At 47.2% G+C, this 25307-nt stretch overlaps 1 protein-coding gene across 2 annotated transcripts in view; it reads left to right on the forward strand.

The window, feature by feature from the left end:
* IGSF3 (immunoglobulin superfamily member 3) overlaps positions 1-25307 on the forward strand; it is a 76606-nt gene that overhangs the window by 13455 nt on the left and 37844 nt on the right. For both annotated transcript variants that reach the window (XM_052703637.1, XM_052703646.1), the window contains exon 2: positions 9224-9601. In XM_052703637.1, the coding sequence (XP_052559597.1) occupies positions 9224-9601 (378 nt within the window). The remainder of the gene's footprint in view (positions 1-9223; positions 9602-25307) is intronic.

Here is a 25307-nt window from a genome sequence, read left to right on the forward strand (position 1 = left end):
CTCATGCTAATGGCCGTGGCTGAGGGGCACAAATGTTTCTTCTGCATACCAGGAGGAAGCAGGAGATATTGCTCTTGGCTGCGTTTGTTTCTAGATATCACGCTTCATAACTTCTTGCTGTGCTGCTTCTACAGAACTGTGCGCTAAAAAGGGAGGGAGGACCAAACACAGAGCCCGTGCCAATGGACCCCACCACAGTGCTGGAGGAGTGTGGCTACTGGGGACAGTGGGACAGATGGAGAAGAGTGTGCACCAATGGAATTTGTTATCGGGATTTTGAATTTTTTTTGTATCTAAGATGTTATTGCTAAGTCTCTCTTCTTAGTAAGGAAATGGTTTCGGGATGGATAGCTGAAGGAACTGGATCACAGTGTGAGAAGAAGATGCTCTTGCCCCATCCCAGAAGAAACATGCAAGTAAAGGTCGTAGAGTGCTGGACTCTTAAATGTCATCCTTAGCGAAATTAGTGAAAACCCAGGGGCAGAACTAGAAAGGGATAGGAGCCAAGTAAGCAAATTCCATGAGCGTGTAAAGATGGACCAAAACAGTGAAGTTTCTCTTGGAAGGTAAAAGGAGGATTTGGGGTGGGGGATAGGGCATGTGCTTGCTTCACATGAAGACAGCAAGAAGTTTTCTTTCCTTTGGGGAAAGAGGAAGTTCAAAAAAAGATAAGGAACCAAGCTGTTTGTGGATGAGAAGCATTTTGGAAGATTTCCTCATGAAAGAGAGGGGATTCCTTTAAAGAAAGGCTAGGTAGTAAAAAGCATTTCCTTCTGGCAAGGACGTTGTGAAGGTGAGACTTGGGTCTTGACTCTTTTCTCTCCTAGGAGAATGTTTAAAGCACGTGGGATGTTATGAAGTGAATTACAGCAATAATAAGGGTATTCTGTTGTTGGGAGGGACTGCAGAGCATGCAGGAAAATGCAAAAAGAAGCGACACTAAAATGTTATTGACTGTGAAACTAAACGAAGTTTCTTATTGTCTGAGTGATTGCTCAGGGAATTGTGTTTGGCAATCCCAGAACTGACCCTGGCTGTTGAACATGCAGGACCTGAAGACTAAAGAAGGATAATAAAAAGAAATTCAGAGGCTGCAGGGCATAATGAACTATGTCAGAAATTTCCTGCCTGGCTTTGTTGTTAGCTTTGTTGCTCTAACATATCATTTTTTGCCCCCCTCTGGATAGGTTGGGAGCACAGACCATCTAAGAGCCCAGCGGCCTGAGGCGTGTGTTGATGCTGTGCATCTTTGGTACTGACATGACAATATTGAATCTATTAGAAGTCTGAGAGTGCTACAAGAGGTGCTGGAATAAATGGTGTGCCCTTACACATGTTTTGAGAGCCTGAAAGAACAGAAGAAAAAACACCTATCAATCTTGGGAGAATTTTATTTTTCATGTGGGTCTACTCTTAGTCTTAATGTGAGCATCTGTGGTTATGGCTTCAAAGCTCAGGCTGGGAAGGCAGTAATGGAACTGGAGCTGCCTTTCTTTGCAAAATATGAAAGTAGGTGATACCTTGGATATCCTGGCCAGGCCTCTGCAAGTGCTGCTGTCAGTACAGTAGTGCTTAACCAGACCTTGAACAAGTAGCAGCGATAAAAGTCACCAGGGCACGTATTCAGTGTGCTGGAGGAAAAAAAAAAACACTTCTAGGGATAAAATTTGCACAGCTCCTTGTGTCTTAAGTAATGCGTGGGCAAATCAACACTTCCTGCCTTCATATTCCCAATATAAATATAATCTGCTAGAGAGCTTCTGCTTGCGTATTTTTCCCATCATGATAAAGGTAATGATGGAACAGTGTATGGAGAACATGCTGATCCAAGAGCTGGTAAAGTCCTGTTCTGACCTTGGAAGAAAAGAAATGCTTGATTTAAGTAGGCCCAGTGCTTAGGGTGGAACCTGTGCTGCAAAACATACCAGTAGTGCTACTTGAGTGCTTGGCCATCTTCTAGGATTAGTCAAAACTGATGTGTTCTTTGGGGAATACAAGGATTTCAGAATACAAAGAAGTCTTTTTCAGCAACTTTGCAGGAAAACAGTTTAACTATGAAGAAGTGAGTGTGCTGCAGAGATACTGGAGACCTCAGCAATTGTGTTGACTGTAATGAATCCTAACCAATAGGGCAGCCAGCTCAGTCTTACCCTCATACCTCATCATGTAATGTTATCCATCTTTTTTATCAGGTACAACTTCCTCAAAGGCCATGTCAAGTTAGGAGGCTGATCATCACAGGCCCATTGAGCTCAGGAATCTATGTGCAGAGTGGGTGCGCTGCCATCCTCCTTTGTTTTTGCACAAGTGGGTTTTCACCTTTTTTTCCTGACCAAGTGTGACCACGTTGGCTGGCTTCTGTATGTTTGGTTCCTTGACATTTGAAGTGAAGCTGTATTAGATTAAAGAACAGTTTCAGAACTAGTGCAGTCAAGTTGGTTTAGTTGAATTTTCTGATGGGCTGATTATGAACAGTGAAAGTGTAAGAGCAGGAGTTTTTGTTCTGTACATCTCCTGTGGCAGACTGATCTCCACCTAGGGTATTCCTGAAGAAGCTGAATGTCTTCTAGAGGAAGCTAAAGTGTGAGAGACTTCTTAATCTCACAAAGCAGTTGTCTCTGGTGCTGCACTTTTCTGGTTGCTGGGAAGTCAGAAATATACCTAGCCTCTATGTCCAAACTGAATCTGTCTTGTTCACACCTACGTCTGTTGCTTCTTGTCTTCTCCACATCCAATACTGTGAGTGATTTCCTTCTTTCTTCCAGCACTTACAGAAATGTGCAAGTTGTAGCAATAGAGATGATATGTGGCTCAAGCATATGCCATTCTAAGACAGTGTTTAAAACTGGTGCATCTTAACATCTCTAATTGTAGGCTCAGAGAAGGAGCAGTTAGAGGAGTGTGAGATTCATACAATATGAGGTTTGCTTAAAAAATCCCAAGGGCAGATCACATTTAACACTGCAGCTGCAGAATACCAATTCTGTACTGTGGAAAGGAAGGGAGTCATCTGTCAATATAAGGACCAGATCTGAGAGGAACCAAAGGATGAAAAATGGCTCTGATCTTGGTGAGGGGCTTGGATGTTTGACTGGCTGCATAATTATAACAGAGGTACAAGACCTCTTTTGCAGTCAGAACTTGGAAAGCTAGTCACAGGCCAGAACAATCTGTGGTGATTAAAAGAAATGTCACCTCTTTCATATTTATTGAAAACATTTTTCTTTAAAGACAGTAAACATCTGCTGTGGAACTGAGTGGATGTGAAAGGGAGCAGCATGCAGAGATGAGTGAAAGCAGTTGTGTTGGAAGAACAAAGGGCTTCATTGGCTGCTCCTGTCTCGTTTCCCTGCGCTTTGATATTTCCCTACTGATTGTGATATTTCCATACCAATTATTGTATAAATTGTTCCTGGCTGACCTCGCCACTTAGCCATCCTTAGTTGGCTCAGCAGTGGGAGGAATTTGAACGAGGAATGATTAGCTTCTGGGGTCGATTCAGGAGGGAAAGTCCGAGGGGTGGGATGGTGGCAAGAGCGAAGGAGGATGAGACAGAATCAGGCCCCCTTGATACCATGATTTAAACATCAAAACAAGAGGGTAAGGATGGGGTTGTTCTGTAAGTGGTTCCATCCAGTCCATTGGTACGGTGAACCGTCCTGGCATGAGAAGAAATGCATCGAGCAAAATACTGTTTTCCCAGAATGAGGCTTCATAGTAATAATGGTGTTGGGGGGAGGGAACAAAGGGGTATGCTGCATGTTTTCTTCTGATAGCATTGTTTTTTCCATCTGGCAGCAGGTTGCAGCGTACAGAGATTCTACCTGCTGTGACTCATTTATGCAAAAATTAAGCTCGAACCTAATTTTTATTTGTGCATGTTAACAGGAGACTTCACAGAATAGCAGGTGTGCATTGCTAGAAGATTGGCCCTGTTTTGGTGTTGCCTGTTGTAGTGGGGTCACCTGCAGAGATTACGTTAGTCCTCAGTCAGTGAAAATTAAGATGGCCACTTGGGGAACGCTCTCAATGGCCAGACAACTGTGAGCTTGGAAGAGCCTTTGTGAAAGGAAACAGAGTTTTGTCGATGTCTGATTATTCCATTGGCTCTGCAGCAGAACTAAGCCAGGTTGCTGCAGAGCACGGTGCTCCTGTTCTAGGGTGGGGGAATAGTGACAGGGATGAGGAATGGGTTTCGGGGATGCCCAGTTTGCTTGGCTGCAGCCAATAGTGTGGTATGAGGGTGGCCAACACACGGACTGCTGCAGCTCAAGGATGCTTTCACCTGCCCTACTGCTCCCCATAGTGCTCTGCCCATGATGGCGTGGCATCTCCCATGTGGTCAGCGCTATGCATGGTGTGGTTGGCACCTGCTCAAGGGTGCTGCTTGCCTGGAGACTCACTCAGGCTAGGAAGTAGATGTTTTTAGCAGGACTGCTCTTTAGCACTTGTGCACGAATTGTCTTCTTTGCTGGAAACATCCTGCCAGCTCCTGTGCTCTCACACAGACATTCCCTTGTCATAGCCCTGTGGGATTTATGCGCGCTCCCCTTCCTTGCCCTGCACAGGTGATGCTTTCTGCTTTAGTATGGAGAATGTCTGGGGGGACAGTTCAGTTTGCCATGTTCAGAACTGAGGTGGCTGTGCTGTTAGGGAAAAAACTGTAATCGTGCCTTTTTCTTTTTTCTTTTTCTTTTTTTTTTTTTTTTAAGCTCAGCATGCAGATCAGATGTGGCTGTATGACTGAAGGGTATCACCTGCAATTACACAGATGATAAAGGGATGTGAAAACAGCTCTAATATGGAGTTGTAGCTCATCTTGGGAGCCTCCTGAATCTGATGGGATCTACTACCTATCTAGTAGTCCTTTTTCAAGTAATTCCCATCCCAGTATGAACCTGGGCATCTTTTCCTATTCACAATATTCCTAGACAAGGAAGCCCCTAGTTCAGCTGCGTATAGTTGCAAGAATTCCCTCCTTTGTTGTGAAACTGTACCTGATTGATCTTGGTTGACAGCGCTAGGTTTTTAAACAGGAAGAGATGATAAATGGTCACTTCTTGACCATGACACACGCAGTTGTACAGACTTCTATCAGATCTCCTCAGAGGTTATCATTTTCCAAGGCCTTCCCTGCCCCATAATTTCTTACATAGAGACGGTTCTCTACCGTTTATTTTCCTTCTTGCTCTCTTCTGAAACTCTTCCTGTAAAACCCATAAATTGAACAAACAATAGGAACAACAAAAGAAACCACAAATGTGCTCAGTGTATTTGTACAGGCAACAGTGAGAGGAGGAAGAGGGATCTCTTTGGAAATGTTTACTGTCTGCTAACTGTAGTCAATAGCACAAAGTAATTTTTTAAGGAGAATTTAGGATTATTAGCATGCAGTTCAGTTATTGACAAATACTGCTTTAGAGCCTCCAAGAGAAGGAAGACTGCTGTAAAGCTGCAGGAGTAGAAAAAAGCCCCTCAAGCTGCGTAATTCCATTTGGTGTTCAGAGCTGTCAGCCCTACATTTCTGGAAGATGTAGAAAATATGAAGATTTTTTTAATTGCTCTCTAGTGACTAGAGGCCCAGGATAATACTCCGGAGTTTCTCTTTCAGATTAAAGCCATGCTGGCAATGACTATTGCTTTCTAATATACCTTGATGCAGCTTTCTGTGGCGCCTTTGGGTGAGGTGCGGATGTGACCCACGCTTTCAGCAATGGGAGGAGTGTTTGTGCAGGAAGCTTTTGATAACTCATTGTAGATGTGGCACTGAGCGATATGGCTTAGTGGACATGGTGATGGTAGATTGGTGACTGGACTAGATGACTTCAGTGGTCTTTTCCAACCTTCATGAATCTGTGATTCTTCCCTAATTTTTATGGGTGTGTTGATGCTGTGGTAGTTTCTTTCTTACATCATAGCAACTTACTCCTTGTGATAAGCCTTGTGTCAGTGTTCCCAGTTTGTATGCTTGTCTGTCTAAAATAAAACTGAAGGTCCACCTCCTTCCCAGAGAATAAGTGTTTGGCCATTTCTGAAAGGCAGCATCATCGTAGTGTTTCAGATCATGCCCCTTATGGGACCACTTGTGCTTGAACACCTGCACTCTGCATGTCTCTGTGTGGAAAGGCGAGCTCTGGCTGTAGCCAGTTGACACTACTGGGAGGGTGTTGATTCTGAAAAGACTGAATTACAGCTCTTCTGGGTGAAATGTCTAGCTAACAGGGATACTCAACGCTCCTTTCTGGCTTGTTGATTCAACAGAGAGGCATTGAAGTCTTGGCTGAGAGACACTGCACTTCTCCCCTGCTGTGCTGCTGAAGCTATCCCTCTTCATCTGCCTTTCCCAGCTGCTCAGCATGAAACTGCAGCCCATGGAGCCTGCTGAGTGTATGGGAAGTGCTGGGAATGAGCATCTGCCCATCCCCTTGCAGTGTGACCCAGAGCTTTATTGTTGTGTCGCATGAGACCTCCTCTCCCTGTGCACCTTCCTTCCTCCAAAGTGGGGTCTGGGAGAGAGAAATGCCAGCAGAAGTGTGAGGGGCTTGCCCAGCTGTTGCTTCGCTTGCTCTTAGCTCAAAAGGCCCATGACTCAGCCCTTATCTGGAAGGGATAAGGATCAGGGAGTGCTTCCTCTAAAGCGTGCAGTATTTGCTGACTTCTTTTGGAGGGAGGAAGGGTGGGGAAGCAGATGCATGAACATATCACTTCTTATTAATTTTAAAGTTGCTCTTGGCTCTCTACCTCCTCCATATCAGCCCTTGCATTGTCAGTAAATTATATTGGATTTGCAATTAAAAGCCAGCTGTGCCAGTGAAGTACCAGTCAAATGCCAACCTTAATCGTCTCCTGGGCTTCCAAGGAGAGGTGTGGAGCACAGAACTCTTCCTTCAGTGAGCTCTTCTCTCGCTTCAAGAGGACAAGATAAGAGTTTAAAATGGGATCTTCGGCATATTATTTTTGCTAATCAAAACGCTTGCTCACTAAGAAATGCTATTTGATACCGTGCGTGCCTGAATGCAGCAATTCCCAGAGCTCGAAAACTGCCAAGCATACTTCACCACATAAGAAGTTAACCATTTGGGGAGAGCCCTTATAGTGGTGAATGCCTGTCTCAAGCTGATTGTTTTTCTCCTCCCCTTTCTCAGTTACGTTATTCATTTGAGAAGTGTTTTCTGCTTGTTCCCGAAAGCCACTGGCAAGGGAAGGAAGAAGCCCACCTTAGTGCTTGCCGTGCAGCTCAGGGGATCCTATCTGCACACACTGGGACATGGAGATCCACACTGTGTATGCTTGAGGTTGTTATTTTGCCAGTGAGCAAGGGTCAGTCCCTGATGGAACATCGTTTTGCAGTGGGTTGGTTGGAGAACTCGTCAAAGTTTTCCTAGATAAAACCAACTGTACAGCAGTCATCTACTTAGGAACTCAGAAATAACCAAATGAGTGTTGGTTTTGCAACTCTTAATTCCTGCCACTGCATGTTTGTGTGGTGGTGCAATTTTAATTGTTCTTGCAAGCAGGGTGTTTGAATGCTACAATAAGGTTAAGATGTGCCTCCCAAATGTGTATTCCAAGCTACCTTTGTATGCAATAAAGATCTTGCCCTTCCTGCTTTAAAAACAGTTCTTCACTTCAAAGGCAGTAGTGTTTGCTTTGTCTTTTGGCCTTTGCAGGGAGAGAGGAGGGTCTGGTTGCACCATAGATGTTAGTTGTCTCTGGTGACATCTGTCTTTGGGATGAAGAGATTGGATGGAGAGCAAACAGGGGAGAGTGCTTGCCTCTGCAACTCCTCCCACTATTTTTTCAAATGTGCTAGATTTCCCTATCCATCCATCTCTTGAAATCATATTATTTCATAAAGAGTCAAAAGAAATGTAATTTTGAGCAGCAGTTAGCTGAGCCCAAGTTAATAGTTTGAATTGCACTCCATCTGTTCAGCTGCATGGCTTGATGGACATACTGAACCCGTTTTTCACCATTTGCTTTAAGCTTGTAAGAACCGTCTCCCCTGGCTCCCATCCAAGGTGTCTGTCAAGAAAAAGTTGTCTGGACACTGATGGCCAGAGGGTGAGATGGAGCCAGTAATCCTCTGACCCTTTTGCTTGCAAGTTGCAAGTTTTTGAAGGACGAAATTATTCTCTGGTCTTGAACATTGTTGTCAAAAATTAGAGAGAAAACAAAAATATCACCATGTGTGCACAAGAACAAGGGGAGGACGAAATTTGCAAACGTGATTATGCAGGACCTGCTTTAAATCAGCTTATTGCTGTTTTATGATGGCAAGCAAGCAGTCACAAAAGCCAGGGTGATTGGCCTCACCATGTGCACATGCTGCTGGTAACTCAATAACCGATGAACACCCACCGTGGTCTCCAGACCTCCAGCCTTTGATGTAGCAACAAACAAGATAGATTGCTGTAATTTATCTGGCCCCTGGAGGGTTCTGCTGGTAATGTGCCATGAGCCCAAGGGCCAGCCATCCATAATCTGTGTAAAAATACAGCAAATTGCTGCCCTGTCTTTGTTCAGAGCTCTATGACTTTGCATGTGTACAGTGTGCAATACCGGGTCTTGATTTCCAGCAGCCAGGGGTGGTGAGTCTTAGAGTGTAATGTGTCCGCTTCCTCCATTAACTTTAATTGTTTTCGTTATGTACCAAATATACTCCTTTTGAATAGACTTGGAAGTGCTAGGAATGTGGTGTACCCTGGTATGCCTTCATGAGTGTGACTGAGAGGCTGGCAAATGAAGGCGAGCTGGATATGAGGGAAAAACAATAGGATTTTGCACCAGCTGGAGCAACTGCAAGACTTACTGTGGGAGGAGGGGGCTTGTGGCCTGAAACCCAAGAAGGGTCAGAGCACATGAAACAAAACGGTGGCTGTGTGGTGGAGGAGCAGAATGGTGCTGAGAACACGCAGCCTTGCTGAGTGGAGCCCCCCCTCAAAGCCCCATGCTGCAGGCATGTGATGGAGCTGCCGTCTTCTTGCTGAGCTCCCTATTAGCTGAGTCTTTACATGCATCTCTGCTGTGTCCCTCCAGTTGGGCGGTGTCACCTCAGTGGTGCCAAGCGTGTGCCTCGCCAGCCACAGTGGCCCTGTGTGGGGTGTGGAAGTCTGCTGGTGGAGCTTCCACCGACTGTGGCCGTGATGCATTGGAGGGGGGAGGAGGGCACATGGCAGCCTGCTGGGTAGTAATGCTTCTCTGCTCTGCTTTCCTCCCACAGGCATGGCCTTCGCTCAGCGGCACGTGGCGGTGCAGGAGGGGCCTCTCTACCGCACTGAGGGCTCACACGTGACGCTTTGGTGCAAGGTGAGCGGCTACCAGGGCCCAGCAGAGCAGACCTTCCAGTGGTCCATCTACCTGCCCTCAGCCTCGGAGCGGGAGGTGCAGATCGTCAGCACCGCCGACCCCTCCTTCCCCTACGCCATCTACACCCAGCGGGTGCGCGCCCAGGAGATCTACGTGGAGCGGGTGCAGGGGGACGCGGTGCTGCTGCACATCACGGAGCTGCAGGACCGAGATGCTGGGGAGTACGAGTGCCACACGCCCAACACCGACGAGAGGTACTTTGGGAGCTACAGTGCCAAGACAAACCTGACAGGTGGGTCTCGAAGGACAGCTTGCTCTGTGGGGCCTGGCTGATTTTCCGTTTTCTTACTGGTAGCGTCAAGGTGATGGTAAAGCTACCAGGGAGGATGTGCTGTTCTGTACGCAGCGGCACGAGGGTGCGTATGGGTCTTAAGCTTGTACGGATGCAGACAGGTTTCCCACTGCAGACAGGGAGATGTGTTCATCAGCAGTCTGTGGCACATAGTCTGCTGTGCCATAGCCCAACAGCCACATCCCAGCACTTATGAGAGAAGGAGTTCTCAGGCTCTGAGCACTACCTGTTGGGGTCTACTCTGGTCAGGGGATGGCACTTGAATCCACAGGGTTCTGATGATAATAGAGAATCAGCAGGGTGGAGAAGTAAAGAAAGTGATCCAACTGTAAGCCCTTTAACCTGGTATCATTCCACTCTCTCACTTGCTGTCCCAAGGTAAAGAAGCCACAAGGGCTGCAGTTCAGATGGTTATTTTGGTGGCCACCTTCCCATTTACTAACAGTGTATGCCATCTTGAGTGGGGAGCTCCACACCTAAACACTCCTTTATTGTAATTAGGTGGCTTGCTTCGGGTAACTGGATTTGTGGTTCCTCATTCGAACCAATCTGAATGAAGGCTGGCACAGCGCAGCACTTGGGGTAGTGAAACCTATCATAAAACAAAAAGTGCTTGAGTGCTTGGGGACAGAGAGAGGAAGTGGCCATGGGATTTGTACTGGGCTAATCTCTCAGGAAACTGTACCACAAGGAGTCAGCATCTGAGCCACAGTCCTTGGAAAGCAGAGAGCAAGGGAGAGGACTGGTGTTAGCCATGGACATAGAGTGCAGTGGGGAGGGGTTGTGAGTGAACATAGCCGATGTGTCTGATGCTATCTCTGTGTCCCTAGAGCTCAGGAACTGGTGCCTTCCAAGTTTTAATTGTTGCTCAGCAGCTTCCTTGGTGGCCAGCCCTGGGCTTTCCGGGTGAGATGACTGTGCTCTGTCCCGCCCTTACCGCTGGTCACAGGGCACATGGAACTTGGGTCTCGGCACTGAAGGCATCCGTGGTTAGTGCTTTGAGGACATCAGCTTCAGGGCTTACGTGTGTCAGAGATAGTCAAGGAAATTGATCTAAAGTAACTTCTAGTGGATTAGTTAAATCGCCTTATGCCCCTTTGTGGATACTCACACTCAGAATGTGCTTGTGGCCCTAATTTGCTTTAGCTTAATTCATTTCCAAAAATCCACTTCAGAAGTGACTTCGGGTCACTTGCATTTTGAGTGTGTATCTATGCAGGTGTTTGCTGGGGTTTAACAAAACTCTGACAGAAACTGAATTCTTTTATGCCTTCGTGTGATGCCTGTATGGGAACTGCAGAGTCACGGCCTGAACCTCTGATTGATCACCTGAGGTGAACAATGAGTCAGCCAGAGGAGCACAGGTGAAGGCAATTCTCCTGTGCAGCTTGGCTCCACCTCTCCTAGACCTATTTAAGAGCTGGCTACCAAGGGGAAGGATCTTTTCTGGAGATCCACTCTGCTGATGTTTTGTGAGTGATCCCAGGATAGGGGTAAGCCTTCTATTTATTCTCTTTGTTATCATTGCCTGCTTTGTCAAACTCTCTTGTTTATTTTGTGATTATAACATCCTAATGTTCTTTGATTATACAATGCCTCATGAAGGACAAGCCCCCACAGAAGGAAGGGCAGTAGAAGTACCTCCAGTCTGTGCTGCTACCCTCAGCCTTTCTCCCACTGGCAGCTTTTGTAGCTGCGTAGGTACAGCTGTGTCTCCACCGTGCTCCAGGACCATGTGTGCCATCCTGTCTCTTATAGTTTGTTTGCTGGTGCAGCATACTTGAAAGCAATGCTGGGAGCCATTGTGAGGTGTCCATGTGAAGCCCTGTTTTCTGGCAGTGAGTCTATGTGAGAGGACCTGCACACAAGGATGAGCAGCTACAGGTGGTGGGCTTTCAAAATGGCTTCATTGCTACAGACCTTAGTCAAGAAGAGCTACACGAATGCTATGTAGGAGAGTTATTGTTCTCATTTTCTCAGAAACAGAACCAAACTTTTTTTTCTTTCATCCAGTTATGAATTTTTAATTGATTCATTAAATTGAGTGGCTCTTTTTTGGCAGCAAAAAAGCCTGGAGGGAGATAGGTTTGTTAGCATCTCTGTTCTCTCTGTTTATGTGTGAAATGGATAGTTTTAGGCTCGCTGCACTGGGATCTTTGAGTTGCTTTGCCCTGTGACTTGAAGGAAGAGCTGAGGGAAGAGTCTTCCCCCTTTTCACCAAGGCAGACAGTCCTGTGACGGGGTAGCTTGCTGGGGCTGGATGAGACAGCAGTACAGGATCACACGTGGGCTGCTTTCAATACTGGTACATCTTGGCTTGCAGTAGTGGCTAGGATGTGTCTTTGCTTTTGCCTTCTGAGCAGTATCAGGGGCTTCTGAGGTTGCTAAAAAAGAGAGTTGGTAGCTAGTTGGGCTTCAAAATACAGTTCAGTGCACCTTATGGTCAGCAAACTTGTCTGGTCGTCCCTCTCCCATTTTTGGTGCCTCATCAGGAGGTTCCTTCACTGGGGATCTTGGCTAGAATCTAGCACTGCTTTTCTGATGTAACATCAGAAGAGGATAGGTGTGGCACTGAGGGACATGATGTAGCAGGCATGACTGTGATGGGTTGATGGTTGGACTAGGGGATCTTGGTGGTCTTTTTCAGCTTTAATGATTATGTGATGGCCTGGAGTAAACAGTGCTCCCCAGGCACTTTTTGGGACTGTAATATCCACTGATCTGAATTTAGGCACATATCACAAGCATTGATCTCACCTGTGCTTGGAATTAGGCCAGTAATGTGGTTCAAGAGCCTTCTGCTATAGAGGAATGTATACAAAGGCTTAATGTTTTTAATCAGCCTTAAGTTCACTTCAATTGCTTCAAAAACAAGTCTCTCTCTGTATCTTGTTGCCTCTCTTCTACTCCTGAACAGCATCATTGGGAAGAAGTTATGCCCAGTTTGGGAGATGTCCTGCATTCTTCCTCCCAACACATCTTAAATGAATTCCAGATGCTGAGTGGGGCAGCAAAAAAAAAAAAAAAGTGTACGTCTGCAGGATGTTATGGAATCATGGCCTTGTGATTGATTTATGAGAAAAGATTAAGCCCATGTACAAAGTCTGCAGCTCCATTGTTTGTCTTCTGAGTAGAGCTGATAGAGTTCAGTTCTCCAAGGCCAGTATGAAATTGCTGAAGCTATTTGTTGGCTGTGGGGAAGGTTGTTGTTTGTTTGTTTGTTTGTTTTTTTACAGAAGTGTTGTCCCACTCATCTAATGCCATGTAGTCTAAGCTAGGTGCTGAGGCAGTGTCTGCAGTCGGAGGACAGAGACAAACCTGGAGAGCAACCCGTCTTTGTTTAGGTTAAGGTATCTTTCTCTAGCTTGACTGAAGAGAGTGCCTTAACTAAATGCCTTAACGTGGCATTTAGTGTCGAGTTCTTCCCATAGTGGCTGGTGAGGTGTTTCTGTGCAGCTGGGTGAAGCAGCAGCAGCAGCAGTACCGTGCAGTCTTGAGATTCTGGCCTGTGCTTCTCATCTTATCTTGATGGATAAATAAACTTGTGTGTTGCTGAGGGGTGGAAGTGAGCACATGGCAGATACTTCAGAGTGCGTGAGTCACTGCAGATTTGTACTCCACTCTGTATCTGCAGTGGGTTGTTTGTGTGCCTGTATGCTTACTTAGATTACAGCCAAGAGGCCCAGGTCTAACCTCTTCAGAAGTTTCAGGCTTTTATCTCAGTAGGTTTTTTTTTATCTGTGCTCCAAAAAACATCGAGCTTCAGAAAGTAACTGATTTGAGGGAGGAAATCAAGCTTTGAGGTTTTTCTTTAACAGGTAGCTACAGAGCGGGAGAAAGCCTTTCAAAGCACTTGAGGAGGTGGCAGCTCTTGAACTCTGTATTTTTGGGGAAGCAGCTGTGCGGCATCAATCCTTAACAAGTTAAAGCAAAAAAAAAATGAAAGCGTTTAGGACAGGGAGATGCATAGCAAACTCCAAGGTACTTTAGAACAAGGGGGTGCGATTGGTGCAGACTTGAGAGCCAAGCAGCACTTGGCCTCAGCAGCAAGCAAGAGCAGGCTGGTGCCTGCAGGGATGGATACCGTCCTTCCTGTCCTCCCAGGGTTGGATGAGAGAAGGGCATTAGCATGAGCTGAGCACCTGAGAGGCTTTCACAGAGTTCCATCATAGTTGGGATGTAAAGGCACCTCTGGAGGCTGCCTGCTCCAACCCCTGGTCAAGCAGGGGTCACCCAGAGCAGGCTGTCCAGGACAGCATCCAGTCAGCCTTGGAAGATTGCAAGGAGGGAGACCCTGCAACCTGTGTAGGCAGCCTGTGCCAGAGCTCTGTCCCTGCTCAGTGCAGCACTTCCTGATGTTCAGTTGGTGCCTCCTGTGTCCAAATTTGGGCCTGTTGCCTCTTGTCCTGGCATTCAGCATCACAAGTTTTGGTGGTGCTTTAGGTAAAGATTTGTATGGGCCAAATACTCAGTGTTGGAAGGGAAGGAGCCAAGTGCAACTCAGGCTTTTGAGGGAAGAGAGTTGTTCTCTTTGGTTAAACTTGCAACCAAAAATCTTGAGAACTGACTGTGGAGAGCTGATGGGGGCATAAGAGGCAAAAAGAATGAAGTGAACTTTTACTGCCTGCAACAGCTGCTGCTGCTTGTTGCCAGCAGCTTCTCCTCTTTGTCAACTGTTGCCATACGTGATCTGTCTGTGTGCAGAGCTGAGTATGCCTTCACCCAGCTTTGCTATACTGGAGAGAGCAGCAGCTGCCCTGGGGGCCTGGGGTCTCTCACCATGAGAGTAGTCACTTCTGCTCACATGTATCTCATGGACTTCACTGGCTGTACATGATTTCAGTTGTTAACTGGGCTGAAGGTGGCTTCCCTAAAGGGAGGTGTCAAAGAGAAAGACGATAATCATGCAGACAACGTAGGTGCTTTTTTCTGTGCTGCCTTTGCTTATTTCTGCCCCTGAGGGACAAGGGAAAGTGTCATACATGCCAGCAGGTTGCATCCTGAGGAAGACAGAGACCAGACCCTTAACAGCTGTGCATAGTGGAAGAATGAGCCAGGAGACAAAAGTCCAAACAAGATGTTCAGACTGCCTGGTGAGGTGGCACACCACCACCTCTCTAGGAGTTTTCAGCACTTGACAAGGATCAAGGGAGCAACTGGATCTTACTTTATCTGACCACTGCTTGGGCAGGTTGGAATGCAGACCTCAAAAGTCCCTTCCACACTGCATTGTGCTCTGGTGCATCACTTGGCTGTGGGGCAGTAGAAAGCAGTGTTAGGCACCAGCAATATTACCACCATACCAGGTGGTATGGAAGAGTGTTGTGTTTTTTTTCTGGCCTATTTCTTGTATTTCATATGTTCATATTTCCTTTGAGAGTTTACAGGAGTTTATCTCTTGCTTACTTTGTATGAAGGTGAAATCTGGAGATCCTAATCTCAGGCTGGGAAATCTGAGGCCATCTCATTGGCTTTGCTACCTCTGTGAAGCATGTGTATGTTTTATTTGGCCAAGCAGTCAATTAACCAACGTAAGTTCTAGGGTTGGTTATTGTTGAAATTCCTGCTCTGTGAGTTATATTCATCTTTGCTTGTTCGGGCTGTGCTTGTTGCACTAATTAGTTCCCCAGAGGAGTAAAATGTCCTTCGCTTTCAAATTCCCCTTTAGCTGGCATAAAAAATAAAATAAAATAAAAATTCAAATACCTTCTCCTAGGTGGTCCTCTGCAGCCAGACACAGGGTATTTTGTTTTTACTGTCCTCCTTCACATGACTACATTTCCCTGTAGTAGTCTTGGGAAAAAAAGAAAAAAAAGGAGAAAAAGCATTTGCCTACGCTGCTCTGCTTTTTCTCTCTATTCCTATGTATGGAGAAGGAGTGCTTAATAACAAGGGAGCAAGGAGCACGGGTAAGCATACTTACCTCCAGCCATTCCTATGGATGCAGCTTGGGCAGTGGCAGCAGCAAAGCACAGCACTCATTTTCTGGAGCAGTGTGGGGCTGGGGGACTTTGGCCATCAGGTTCTCCCTTGCACCAAGCTGCCAGCTTGCTGCCTCTCCCAGGGTGCAGTCCCCCCCGTTTCCCTCCCTGCTTTCCAGCTGGTGAAATTAGGGATAATAGCGTACAAGCTGTACAAGCCTTTCACAAAGTCTAAGCTAAATAATTGTAAAGTGCTTTGAGCTCCTCAGATAACGGGAGTTAGGAACAAAGGCTTATATTTCTGCTCTGCCTGGTAATGATCCTGAATAGGATTCTTTTCCAGCTCTGTGTCCTGGAAGCAGTGCCGCTTCAGCTCTGCACTGGCTTTGCCCTGGAGAAGTGGTGCAGATAGCAGGAGCTGCTGGGCTGGGGCACCGGGCCCTGCCAGCTGTGACCCTGCTGCAGGAGGAAGGCACTAAGACCTGCTGACAGAGCCAGTCTCCCTCCCTTCCTTCCTCCCTCCCTCCCTCTCTTTTTTTATTTTTAATCTTGGCTTTAGCTGTAGACAATCTGGCAATGCATTGCACAGGCTAGTTCTTCTGTGTGCTTTTTACAATACCTTTTTGTGGGTGCCGTTCTGAAAAGCTTGTAACAGAAATCTATCCAAGCATCCTTGCATTGCTGGAGAAGGTTCACTTGTTATTGTGTGCATCTTTATCTTGTTCTCTGCTGTTATTTTTTCCTGCTAAATGCTTCCAATTACTCCTGTTTTGTTGCAACATGCAGTCTCTTTTCACATTGGAATTGCTTGCCTGAGTTTTATTTTTTTGTTATCATATTGCGTATCTCTGCTTCTATATGTGCAGGCGAAATAGAATAATTTTTAGCTAGATTGTACCTGAACAAATGCATAGCCTGTTGTGTCTACTCCCTTCCTTCTTTGTGTCGTGGCATTTTTCCCCTTCCTCATCATCCTGCCCCATTACTCTGAGCTGTAGGCAGACCAGTTTCATGGCACCTTTGGGCTTTCAACTGTGGAATGAATCCTTTCTTGTTTCCCACCCACCTACCCCTTGGTGGGAAACCTAGCATGAGACACATTGGGGTCGCATCACTGTGTTCCATATGTTTTGCCTTACCACTGACCCTTTTCAGGTCAGGGTACTTCTTAAAATTGAGTTGGCACGTGGAACAGGCTTAAGGTGGGAATATGTGCCATTTTTTCTGTGCGTCTGTATGCTTATGCATAGGCACTGTAGGAAAGAAATGTATTTTAAAATGCATTTCTAAAAATGGAAATGAATACAGACTCGGGTGATTGCACAGTGCTCTGCTCTCAGCTCTAGCCTTTAGGCCTTTAAAATGCAGCCTCTCCCTCCTAGACTTATGATGCCTTTTACCTGTCATAAAGGGAAGTGCAGAAGCCCAAATGCAAATGTGCCTTCAACCGGTGAAGAATCACAGCATTTGGCTTGAGAAGGTTTCTGTGCGGTGTTGAACCTGAATAGGAAAGTGAGACCAGCCAGCCAAAATGATCTTGGAAAGGAGAAGAGCCTGCAGCAGCCTCGTTCCAGGAGGCTCAGGGCTGCAACCTCCAGCCTGGTCTCTTGGTGGTTTGAGACACACTTGGCTCTGCTTGGCATCACCCAATGGGGCCAGGGTGCTCACTTGGGTGCCACTGCAAGGCTTCCCATCCTCTGCTGCTGGAGCCATGCACAACAGCCTGTGTGCCCGTATCACTTATCCTTCCAGCACTTCCCCCATGTGCTCTGCCAGTTCCCAGTAAAATGAGGCATTTGGTAGTCCTAAATGTCCTATTTATAAATAGGATGTCTTTCAGTCTGTTGCTTTGAGAAGAGCCATGGGCAGTTTACAGGCTGTTTACATAGATGCCATCACGTCTGGGTGCTCGGTGTCGATAAGAGGTAAAGAGTGCAAAGGTTTTTAAGGTGAGATAGAAAAATCTTTAGCCTGAGCATCTGGGTTGTCCCAGACTCTTTTCCCTAAATGGAGGCATTGGAGGGTCTCGCCCTTCCCTAGCTGAACCAGCTGACTGGATGAGGATGGCCGTGGGGCACAATCTCTTTGTTGTGCATCCCTGCGTGTGACAGGTAGCAGTCAGTCTGGTGGCTCTGCCCCAGGGACCACATTGTGCCTGCTGACATACCCCACTGGCATTTCTGGCAGCTCTGCCAGGCTGATGGGGTGTGGGGTGCTCTTCTCCCCCCACCTCATGACAGCCTCTCGGCGTTAACGTGGAGTGCAGCTGGCAGCATATGGCTGTCCCTGCTCTCAGCAATTGCTCGGTGAACTCTGAAAGCGAAGGACAATCCCTGCAGCTCCTGCCAGCTGCGGTGCTGAGAAATCCCACGACAGAGCTGGCCGTTTTTCTGTTAACAGCAAAATTTTGCACTCTGTGCTGCCTGGTTTTTCCCTGCCATCTCTTTGGGGACGTCTTGCTCTGCTTGCTCCTTTTTCCTTCTCCTTTTATTTTCACTTTCCCTTGAAAATTGCTCTATTTGTCCTCTGGTGCCGACCTGGGTTGGATTGCTCTGCATTCTTGTTGATCTGCTGCCCAGAATGGTGAGGGCAGCTGCTCCTGCAGCTGATCATAGAATGGCTTGGGTTGGAGAGGACGTTGAAGATCATCTGGGTCTGACCCTCCTGCCACTGACTGCAACCCTTCAGCTATGACCATCATATGAACTCTTTACCCACTGAACAGTCCACCCTTCAAATCCAGGTTTCTCCAATTTAGAGATAAGGACATGGTGCGGGACCATATTAAAGGCCTTGCACAAGTCCAGGTGGGCAACATCAGTTGCCCTTCCTTCATCCACCCATACCATCACTCCCTCATAGAAGGCCGCCACATTGGTTAGGCACAATCTGCCAGTGGTGAAGCCATGCTGGCTGTCTTGTATCACCTCCACATCTCACGTGTGCCTTAACATCTCTTCCAGGAGGATCTGCTCCACGATCTTCTCAGGATGCCGATGCTTTCCTTGAGTGCTGTGGGGAAAGCAGGGCTGGTGGTGAATGACAAAGCCCCCATGCAGTGGAGGGAAAGGGCAGTGCCCATTGCTGAACAGCCTGCGGTCCTGTCCCAGACTCTGGCAATTTCCCCCAGTGCCTCCTGCCCTGCGGCGCAGGCCCAGTGCAGGAGGAATTCTGATGTGCTGGGATGAGAGCCAAAGCTGAGATGGGGGCAAAGAAAGCTGGTGGGGGACAAATTTTTCCATCTTGACTCTGTGGCTGCCCTGTCAGTTTAGCCCTATAACAGTTTTACAATCTTTATCTGATATAGGTTTAAGAGGATTTCCCTGGGCGCAGTGGGATTATTATAAGTCAGAGAGCAGTCTCCAGCTGATATTCCTTCAGCAAGTATTTATTTTAAGTGGGTTTAACTGTATTTAATTTTTTTTTTTTTTTTTGCATGGGTTACAAGTAAATTGTTTACATTATTAGAAAAGTAGATCCTGGATAAAATGAAGGAATGCACTACTGCTTTCCAGCTTGGGGGTGGTGGAAGGAAAGCAGCAGCTGGAGGTGGGGAGGAAAGAAGATAGCACAGCAGAGCTGGGGAAAATGTAACGTTATTCCATGCGGCACTGATTGGTAATGCTGCCAGACAGCTGTTTGCAAGTGGATGTAATGGGGAGCAGAGCAGCAAGAACTGTGAGAGTGCTGCTTTGTCCCTTGGGGAGGGGCTTGCATCTCCCCCCTCCTACCCAGCCCCTGAGCCAGCTAGCTGACCTCACAGCACGGTTACACTAATGCCTTCCCCCAGTTCTGGATTTCTGTGCCGCCTTCAGATGGGAAGAGCACCACCAGCACAACTTTCCTCACTCTTGCTCCCTGAGTCTTGTAGAACTTTATTCATGCTGCTTAAAATGTCAGCACAGGGCTCTGCAAAGAGGTGATGGTGTAGGGATGACTGCCCTGGGGACATCCTTCAGTTTCAGGCATGGTGTACGCTCAGATCTTCTCAGACCTTAATCTTCAGATTTTCCGTCCTCTTCTTTGAGAGCGAGGTATTTATGGAACCATCCCTTACCAAATGGGTGTTGTGATTGTAACTTGTAGTACTGGATTTCTTCTTGCTGAGGGTGAGAAGGTGCAAAGTCCACCTGCTGATTTGTGCTTCAGGGTGAAAACTGGAAGCAGGTCCCAGAGCAGCAGGTAACCATGATTTAAAGGTTTAATTAAGAGGATTAATGTAAGGCTGTCATTAAATTAGAGGGTTAACATGAGACACTGAAGCCTTGTTAGCCAGTATTGTGTCAGTGTACCGCAGATGATCACCAGCCCTCTAGCACTGCACTGTCACCTTCTGAGCTCCCAGGTGTACGGAGGCCACCTGTCCACTTGTACACCTCCCTGCAAAATGACAGGTGATGGCTGTGTGCTGGGATGACCCACCTGGCAATGTTGCGCTTGGACGCGGGGAAAAAGGCTGGAGAGGAGGTGAGGTTGTCAGTCATCCAAAAAGCCTCATTTGGCAGCTGAACCCACACGAGTGTGTGAGTGCATCCAGAGGATGTGGCACTGGTACAGGTGGTCTTGTGTATGAAGAGCTTCTGCCTCTTATTTCTGGGGTGCACATAGCCAAGGCAGAGCTGGAGCTCTTGATCAGGGTGAATGGTGGAGCTTCTGTCCATATGGGATGGGAAAGTTGGTGATTATCAGAGTGCTGTGCTGGGAGTTGGAATCTAGTAAAAGGCAGGGAGAAAAAGGGATGGGAAGGCAAGAGGAGGAGGAGGGAGTGTGAAAGTGGCAGGTGGGAAGAAGAGCAGTGGGATGTGTAGGAGAGTGGCATCCAGGAGGTGTTGGAGCAAGGGAGAGCTGTGTGTAGGGATGGCTAGATGGAGTGGAGGGAACGTACTCACTCCCTCCTGCAGTGGGAGGAGGCTCACCAGAAATATGGCACCACCACCTCTGGCTGGTCTCCTGCTGTGGGCCTTGTAGGGGCTATTTGCCACCCTTTTCATGTGTCCTTCAGCAATACCATAGGTATAGTTTTGTGCTTCTGACCCTGGCATAGGAGAGCAGGATTTTAGTACTGCCTTCCACCAGGGTCATTGGGATGCAGTAATTACTGTTGCACTGCCTCCCACCCTTTCTTCCTCTCCCCTTGCAACGGGGAAGTAGGAGGCAGCACGGCATGCTTTGAGGAGCTCCTTTTGAAGTGACTTTATGAGTAACAGGCTGCCGAGCTGTAGGAAATATGATGCTGGCACTCTTTGCTCTCAGATCATTTCCACTGCCTTACGTCTGTGGCCAGAGCAGCAGTCTGCTGTCTGCCTATCCTCAGAGACCTGGGTCTCGTCAGATCTCATCAGCTTCAAGAGGCTCCTGCCAAGGGTCTGATATCAATGGAGAGAAGGAGAGGATGAATTGGGTGGCTATCGGTGTGGTGGAATAGGTAGCAGCACTGTGGCTTGGACTCACATCTGTGGGGTCCAGCATGGCCAGAGCCTTGTCCGATCCCTTGTCATCTGTGAGGTAACACTGTCGTGACAGAAATGCCGGTCCTCCTGGTGACAGGCAGGACGCAGGGCTGCTGTTGGGGTGTATGCCTGGAGTAGTGGGACAGCCTTTCTAGGCTACCAGGGACCTAACCTGGTTAAGCTTATGAGACATGACAGCATCACAGCCCAAGGTGGTATTGCTGCAGGCAGCCGTACTCTGCGACAGCAGCACTGGCATTGGGGACATGTCATTTGAAGCCTGTCATGACACACATCTGGCTGTTGAAGAGGCAGTGTATAAATGTGTCTCCTGGTCACCAGCCTGCCGGCAGCGTGCAAAGAGAGTCTCTCTACCAGGGCAGCCTCTCGTGTTGCTCTCTGTGAGGTACTGTTGCATCACTGGGCCAACAAAGTTGTTCACGATGCTTGTTGTGCAGCCATGTAAAATCAGGAGTCTGTGTTTGGCAGCAGTCAGTGCTGCTCGTGCTGTTCTCATCCCTGCTCATCATGTTGGTGCTCCTCTGGGGGGAGCAGCAGCAGTAGCTTCTTCAGCAGATTTTGCCTTTGTTTCCTTTGGGTTAATCTCCTTCTTGGCACCTGATTATTTGCTTCTCTGGGGAATGCACATGGCTTTGCCCGTTGCATGTTTGGAATTCCCGTCTCCCTAACTTTAATCCCCATCTGGGAATGATGGCTGGTGCCTGGGGCCCAGGTCCAAGCCTTGTGGGGTCCTGCTTCTGGTGTCTGTGCCCAGGTGGGCAGCTCAGGGAAGTGATGCAGTGAGTGGAGGCCAGCTTCCCCAAATGATTCCTATATTCCCACAGGACAGGTAAGCGTCAGCGTTGCAGCTTTGCTGCCATCCCCATCACATTGCTGTTGATGTCCCTCATCCCCCCTGCTGTAAGCAGGACGCGGGGTGTCCTCCTGGCACGCCTTCTCCCAGCTCTGTGAAAGCAAGTCGAAGCTCCACACTCCCATCGCTGCTCCTCCATCTGCCCTTTGGGGTGCTGAGTTTCCTGCCTTCCTCATTCTCCTTTCGGCGTGCTTCTGTTGGTGTGTCATTAGCTGCAGCGAAGCATCGCTCCCAGGAGTGCTCTCTGGCTGACATTAGTGGCAGACAGTGACTAAAACAAAGAGACAGCTCGGTGCGCACAGCGTGTTCGCTTTGTGCGTCTCGTGCTCCTTGCTGCTGGTGGAAGCTCAGGAGGGATCGCAGATGTGGAATAAACAGGAGAGCTTTGAACAAGTGGCACTGTAATCCCTCCCTGCCCCCTCCCTCCCACCCCCCTTTTTGCAGGCATTAGTTTGATTAAAATTGCATGAGCCCGCACGCGGGCATGTTTTATTTCATTTATTTATTTCCTCCTGGCAGAAGACCATTTTGAGGTCCCAGCAAGCAGCTCTGTCCTGAGAGCAGGATAAGGGGCTTGGGGTGCTTTCCAGGATTTGTCCTGTGCAGTGTTCGTGGCCTGCTGCTATGGGGCTTGTTGTGCTGGTGGGACCTGCTTTTCCTGTGGGATGCTAAACAGCAGCATGTGCTCCCCTGCAGAGGGAGGACAGGAGCTGCATCTCCTGGCAGGAGCCTGTACTGTTTGTCTGGGCATGGAGGGGCTTCCCTGCTTCCCCTAAAAGAAGCAGAGAAGATATCAAAACACTGAAAAAACCCCAAAGTTTCACCATCTTTGGTTTCCTTTTCCAGCCAGCTTTGAGCACCTTGGTTGGCAAGGAGTGAAGTCATCGCTTCCATAGCAAGGATGTGTCCTGAAAAAGGCTGTGCTGAGCTGCCTCCTGTGCAACTGCAGCTTGGGTGATGAGGGTCTCTGGGTTGGGTGAGAAGCATGGCTGCTCTGCTGTGCATGGAGGGGAACTGTAGGCCATTCGGGAGAGGTTAGCATCGCAAAGCAGCAGGTGAGAGGGAGGCATTGAATTTCAATCAAGCAGCGGTGGGGAATGAAATCTCCTTGCTTATAATTCAAGCTCCCAGCTCGGGCATCCCTCTCTTTTACCTTGGAGCAAATCTCCTGTAATGCATAGGAAACAGCTCAGCAACTGCAGTTGTGCCTGCCATTGAGGCAGAAGCTGGGGTTTATTAAAGACATGCAGAGCTCTATAAAAAAATATTTATGATCTTCTTGAACTTAATCATTACAAGTCAAATATTTGAATAGGTAGGGGCAAGCGTTTGATGATCCCTTTCATATTTCTGCTTGGTTACGCTTGCTCCATGTGTATCTGGATGCATGGCCGGGGGCAAGAGGGATGTGAGGGATGAAAGGGACTTAGTACAGAAGGGGAAAACAGGAACAGAGCGGAGAAAAAAGCAAATGAAGCTACTGAAGGTGAAAATAATAATAACAATTAGACTAGGGGGACTGAGAGGAGGCAGAAGAATAAAACTGGGCCTTTGAAGAGAAAGGGGATAGGCAGTGAAGCTTTTTATTAAAAATTAAATGGTTGAGTCTGAAGGTAAATGAGGAACCTGCAAAGAAGCAATAAATAAATAAATAAAAGAGGAAGACAGGAAGGAGAGAAACACTTAAAAGGGAAATGAGAGGTTTTTGCAGGTGTGTGCTGTTGAGCATGTCAGCAGAGAAGCTCCATAATCACCTCTAATATGTGACAGGTACTGGAGGCTTTGGGAAAACAAACAAAGCTCAAACCTTGCAATTATTTGCCCCATCCTTGGAGGTGCTCCTGGCTAGGTTGAATGGGCCCTGGGCAGCCTGAGCTGGTGGGAGGCAGCCATGCCCATGGCTGGAAGTTGGGGCTGGGTGGGCTTTGAGGTCCCTTCCAACCCAAGGAGTTCTGTGTTTCTGTGATTGTCAGCCCCTTAAGTTCTTCAAATTCTTTTCACACTGTTTTGTGTCACTCTTGGAGGTTGGGTTGGTGTTGGCAACTTGGAGGTTGACCTTTTTCTTGCGCCATGTGAGGCAGTTCGTTTTGGATTTGAGCTGTATGTCCTTTTCAGTCTCTTTAAGACCCCCCTCCTCCATGTGGACATCCTTCGATTATCAAAATAAACTGCATGGATTGAAGTATGCAGTAAAACTATTTTAACATGCAAGTATAAGAGGCTGCATTAGTTGAACTGAAATCACTTTGCATGGATTTTTCTGGTATAAACCAGTCATTAATAGATCCAGGATGTCTGGGAATGATCGAGTAGTCAAATAAACTTGCAGTGAATTTTAAGGAAAAATGGCTTTCTGTCTCTTATGTTGTTTCTTTTTCTCAGTGACAGTTAGAAGAATAAATGTTTTTCTTAAACAAGGGTGGTTTTTTTTGCCTTTTTTGATCACTTCTATGCTTGTTCGTGCTAGGGGAAGCAGGGTGCGGAAATGCTGTGCAATTCATTTCACTGTAGAATGATGACATCTGGAAGCAGTAGCCTGATGGAGCTGTCTACAACCTCAGGTGTCAGTCCTCTTCCCATCTTTGCAAATGGTCACGGGCATCATGTCTTCCTCAAAGAAGTTTTCTCCCAGGTGCTTTGTTTAATAGAAGTAAGCCAGGACTTAAGAGCTCTCAGAGTCTGACAGAAAGTCTCTTCCCTCATTGATTTCCCCACTCTTCCTTCTGCACTGCCATGAGCTCTTCAGTCATCCTAGAGTCTGCCAGGCACAGGAGACCAGAATACCTAATGGGTTCAAGCAGGGCTTTTGGAAAAAGTACAGAATAATTAAGAAAAATAAATCTTTCTTGTCATTTTAATGTAGCAGAAAAGGGAACAGCCAAAAGCTCATTTCTTCTTCCTTTCTGAAGGTTATGTTTACAGGAACTTAGATACAGTTTGAAATACGATAGCCTTTATAACTGGCCCACTTTGTAGGTCTGGGTTTTGGGGAACAAAACTTTGATAGGCAAGGTGGGAGTATGTGTCCTAGCTGTGCCACAAACAGTGCTCCTGAATCTACCTTTGGTTGTTTTATTTTGAGTGGATGAATGGGTCCCCACTGGTGCTGATACCAGGGCTGAGTTTAGGTAAGTTCTTTTACGAAAGAAAGAGGGGAAGATGTGAGTAGAGGGACTAGTAAAGCTTGATTTCCTGTGGTTTTTGCTTCGTGGTTGAATTCCTGGGTATCTAATAAAGTGTAATCATTGCTTTTCCTTGATTGGGATATTCCCATGGTTATCTTCAGGGTTACTTCTTTGGTGTTTGAGGTTTGAACAAACATTACACTCGTTTTCTGAGAAATAGTTTTCTGTGGTGCGTATCTCCTCTGCTTCTTCAGTTGTTTCATGAAACCAGTGAGA

Source organism: Tympanuchus pallidicinctus, unplaced genomic scaffold (genome assembly GCF_026119805.1).
Source record: "Tympanuchus pallidicinctus isolate F22 unplaced genomic scaffold, pur_lepc_1.0 scaffold10, whole genome shotgun sequence".
Taxonomy (NCBI): domain Eukaryota; kingdom Metazoa; phylum Chordata; class Aves; order Galliformes; family Phasianidae; genus Tympanuchus; species Tympanuchus pallidicinctus.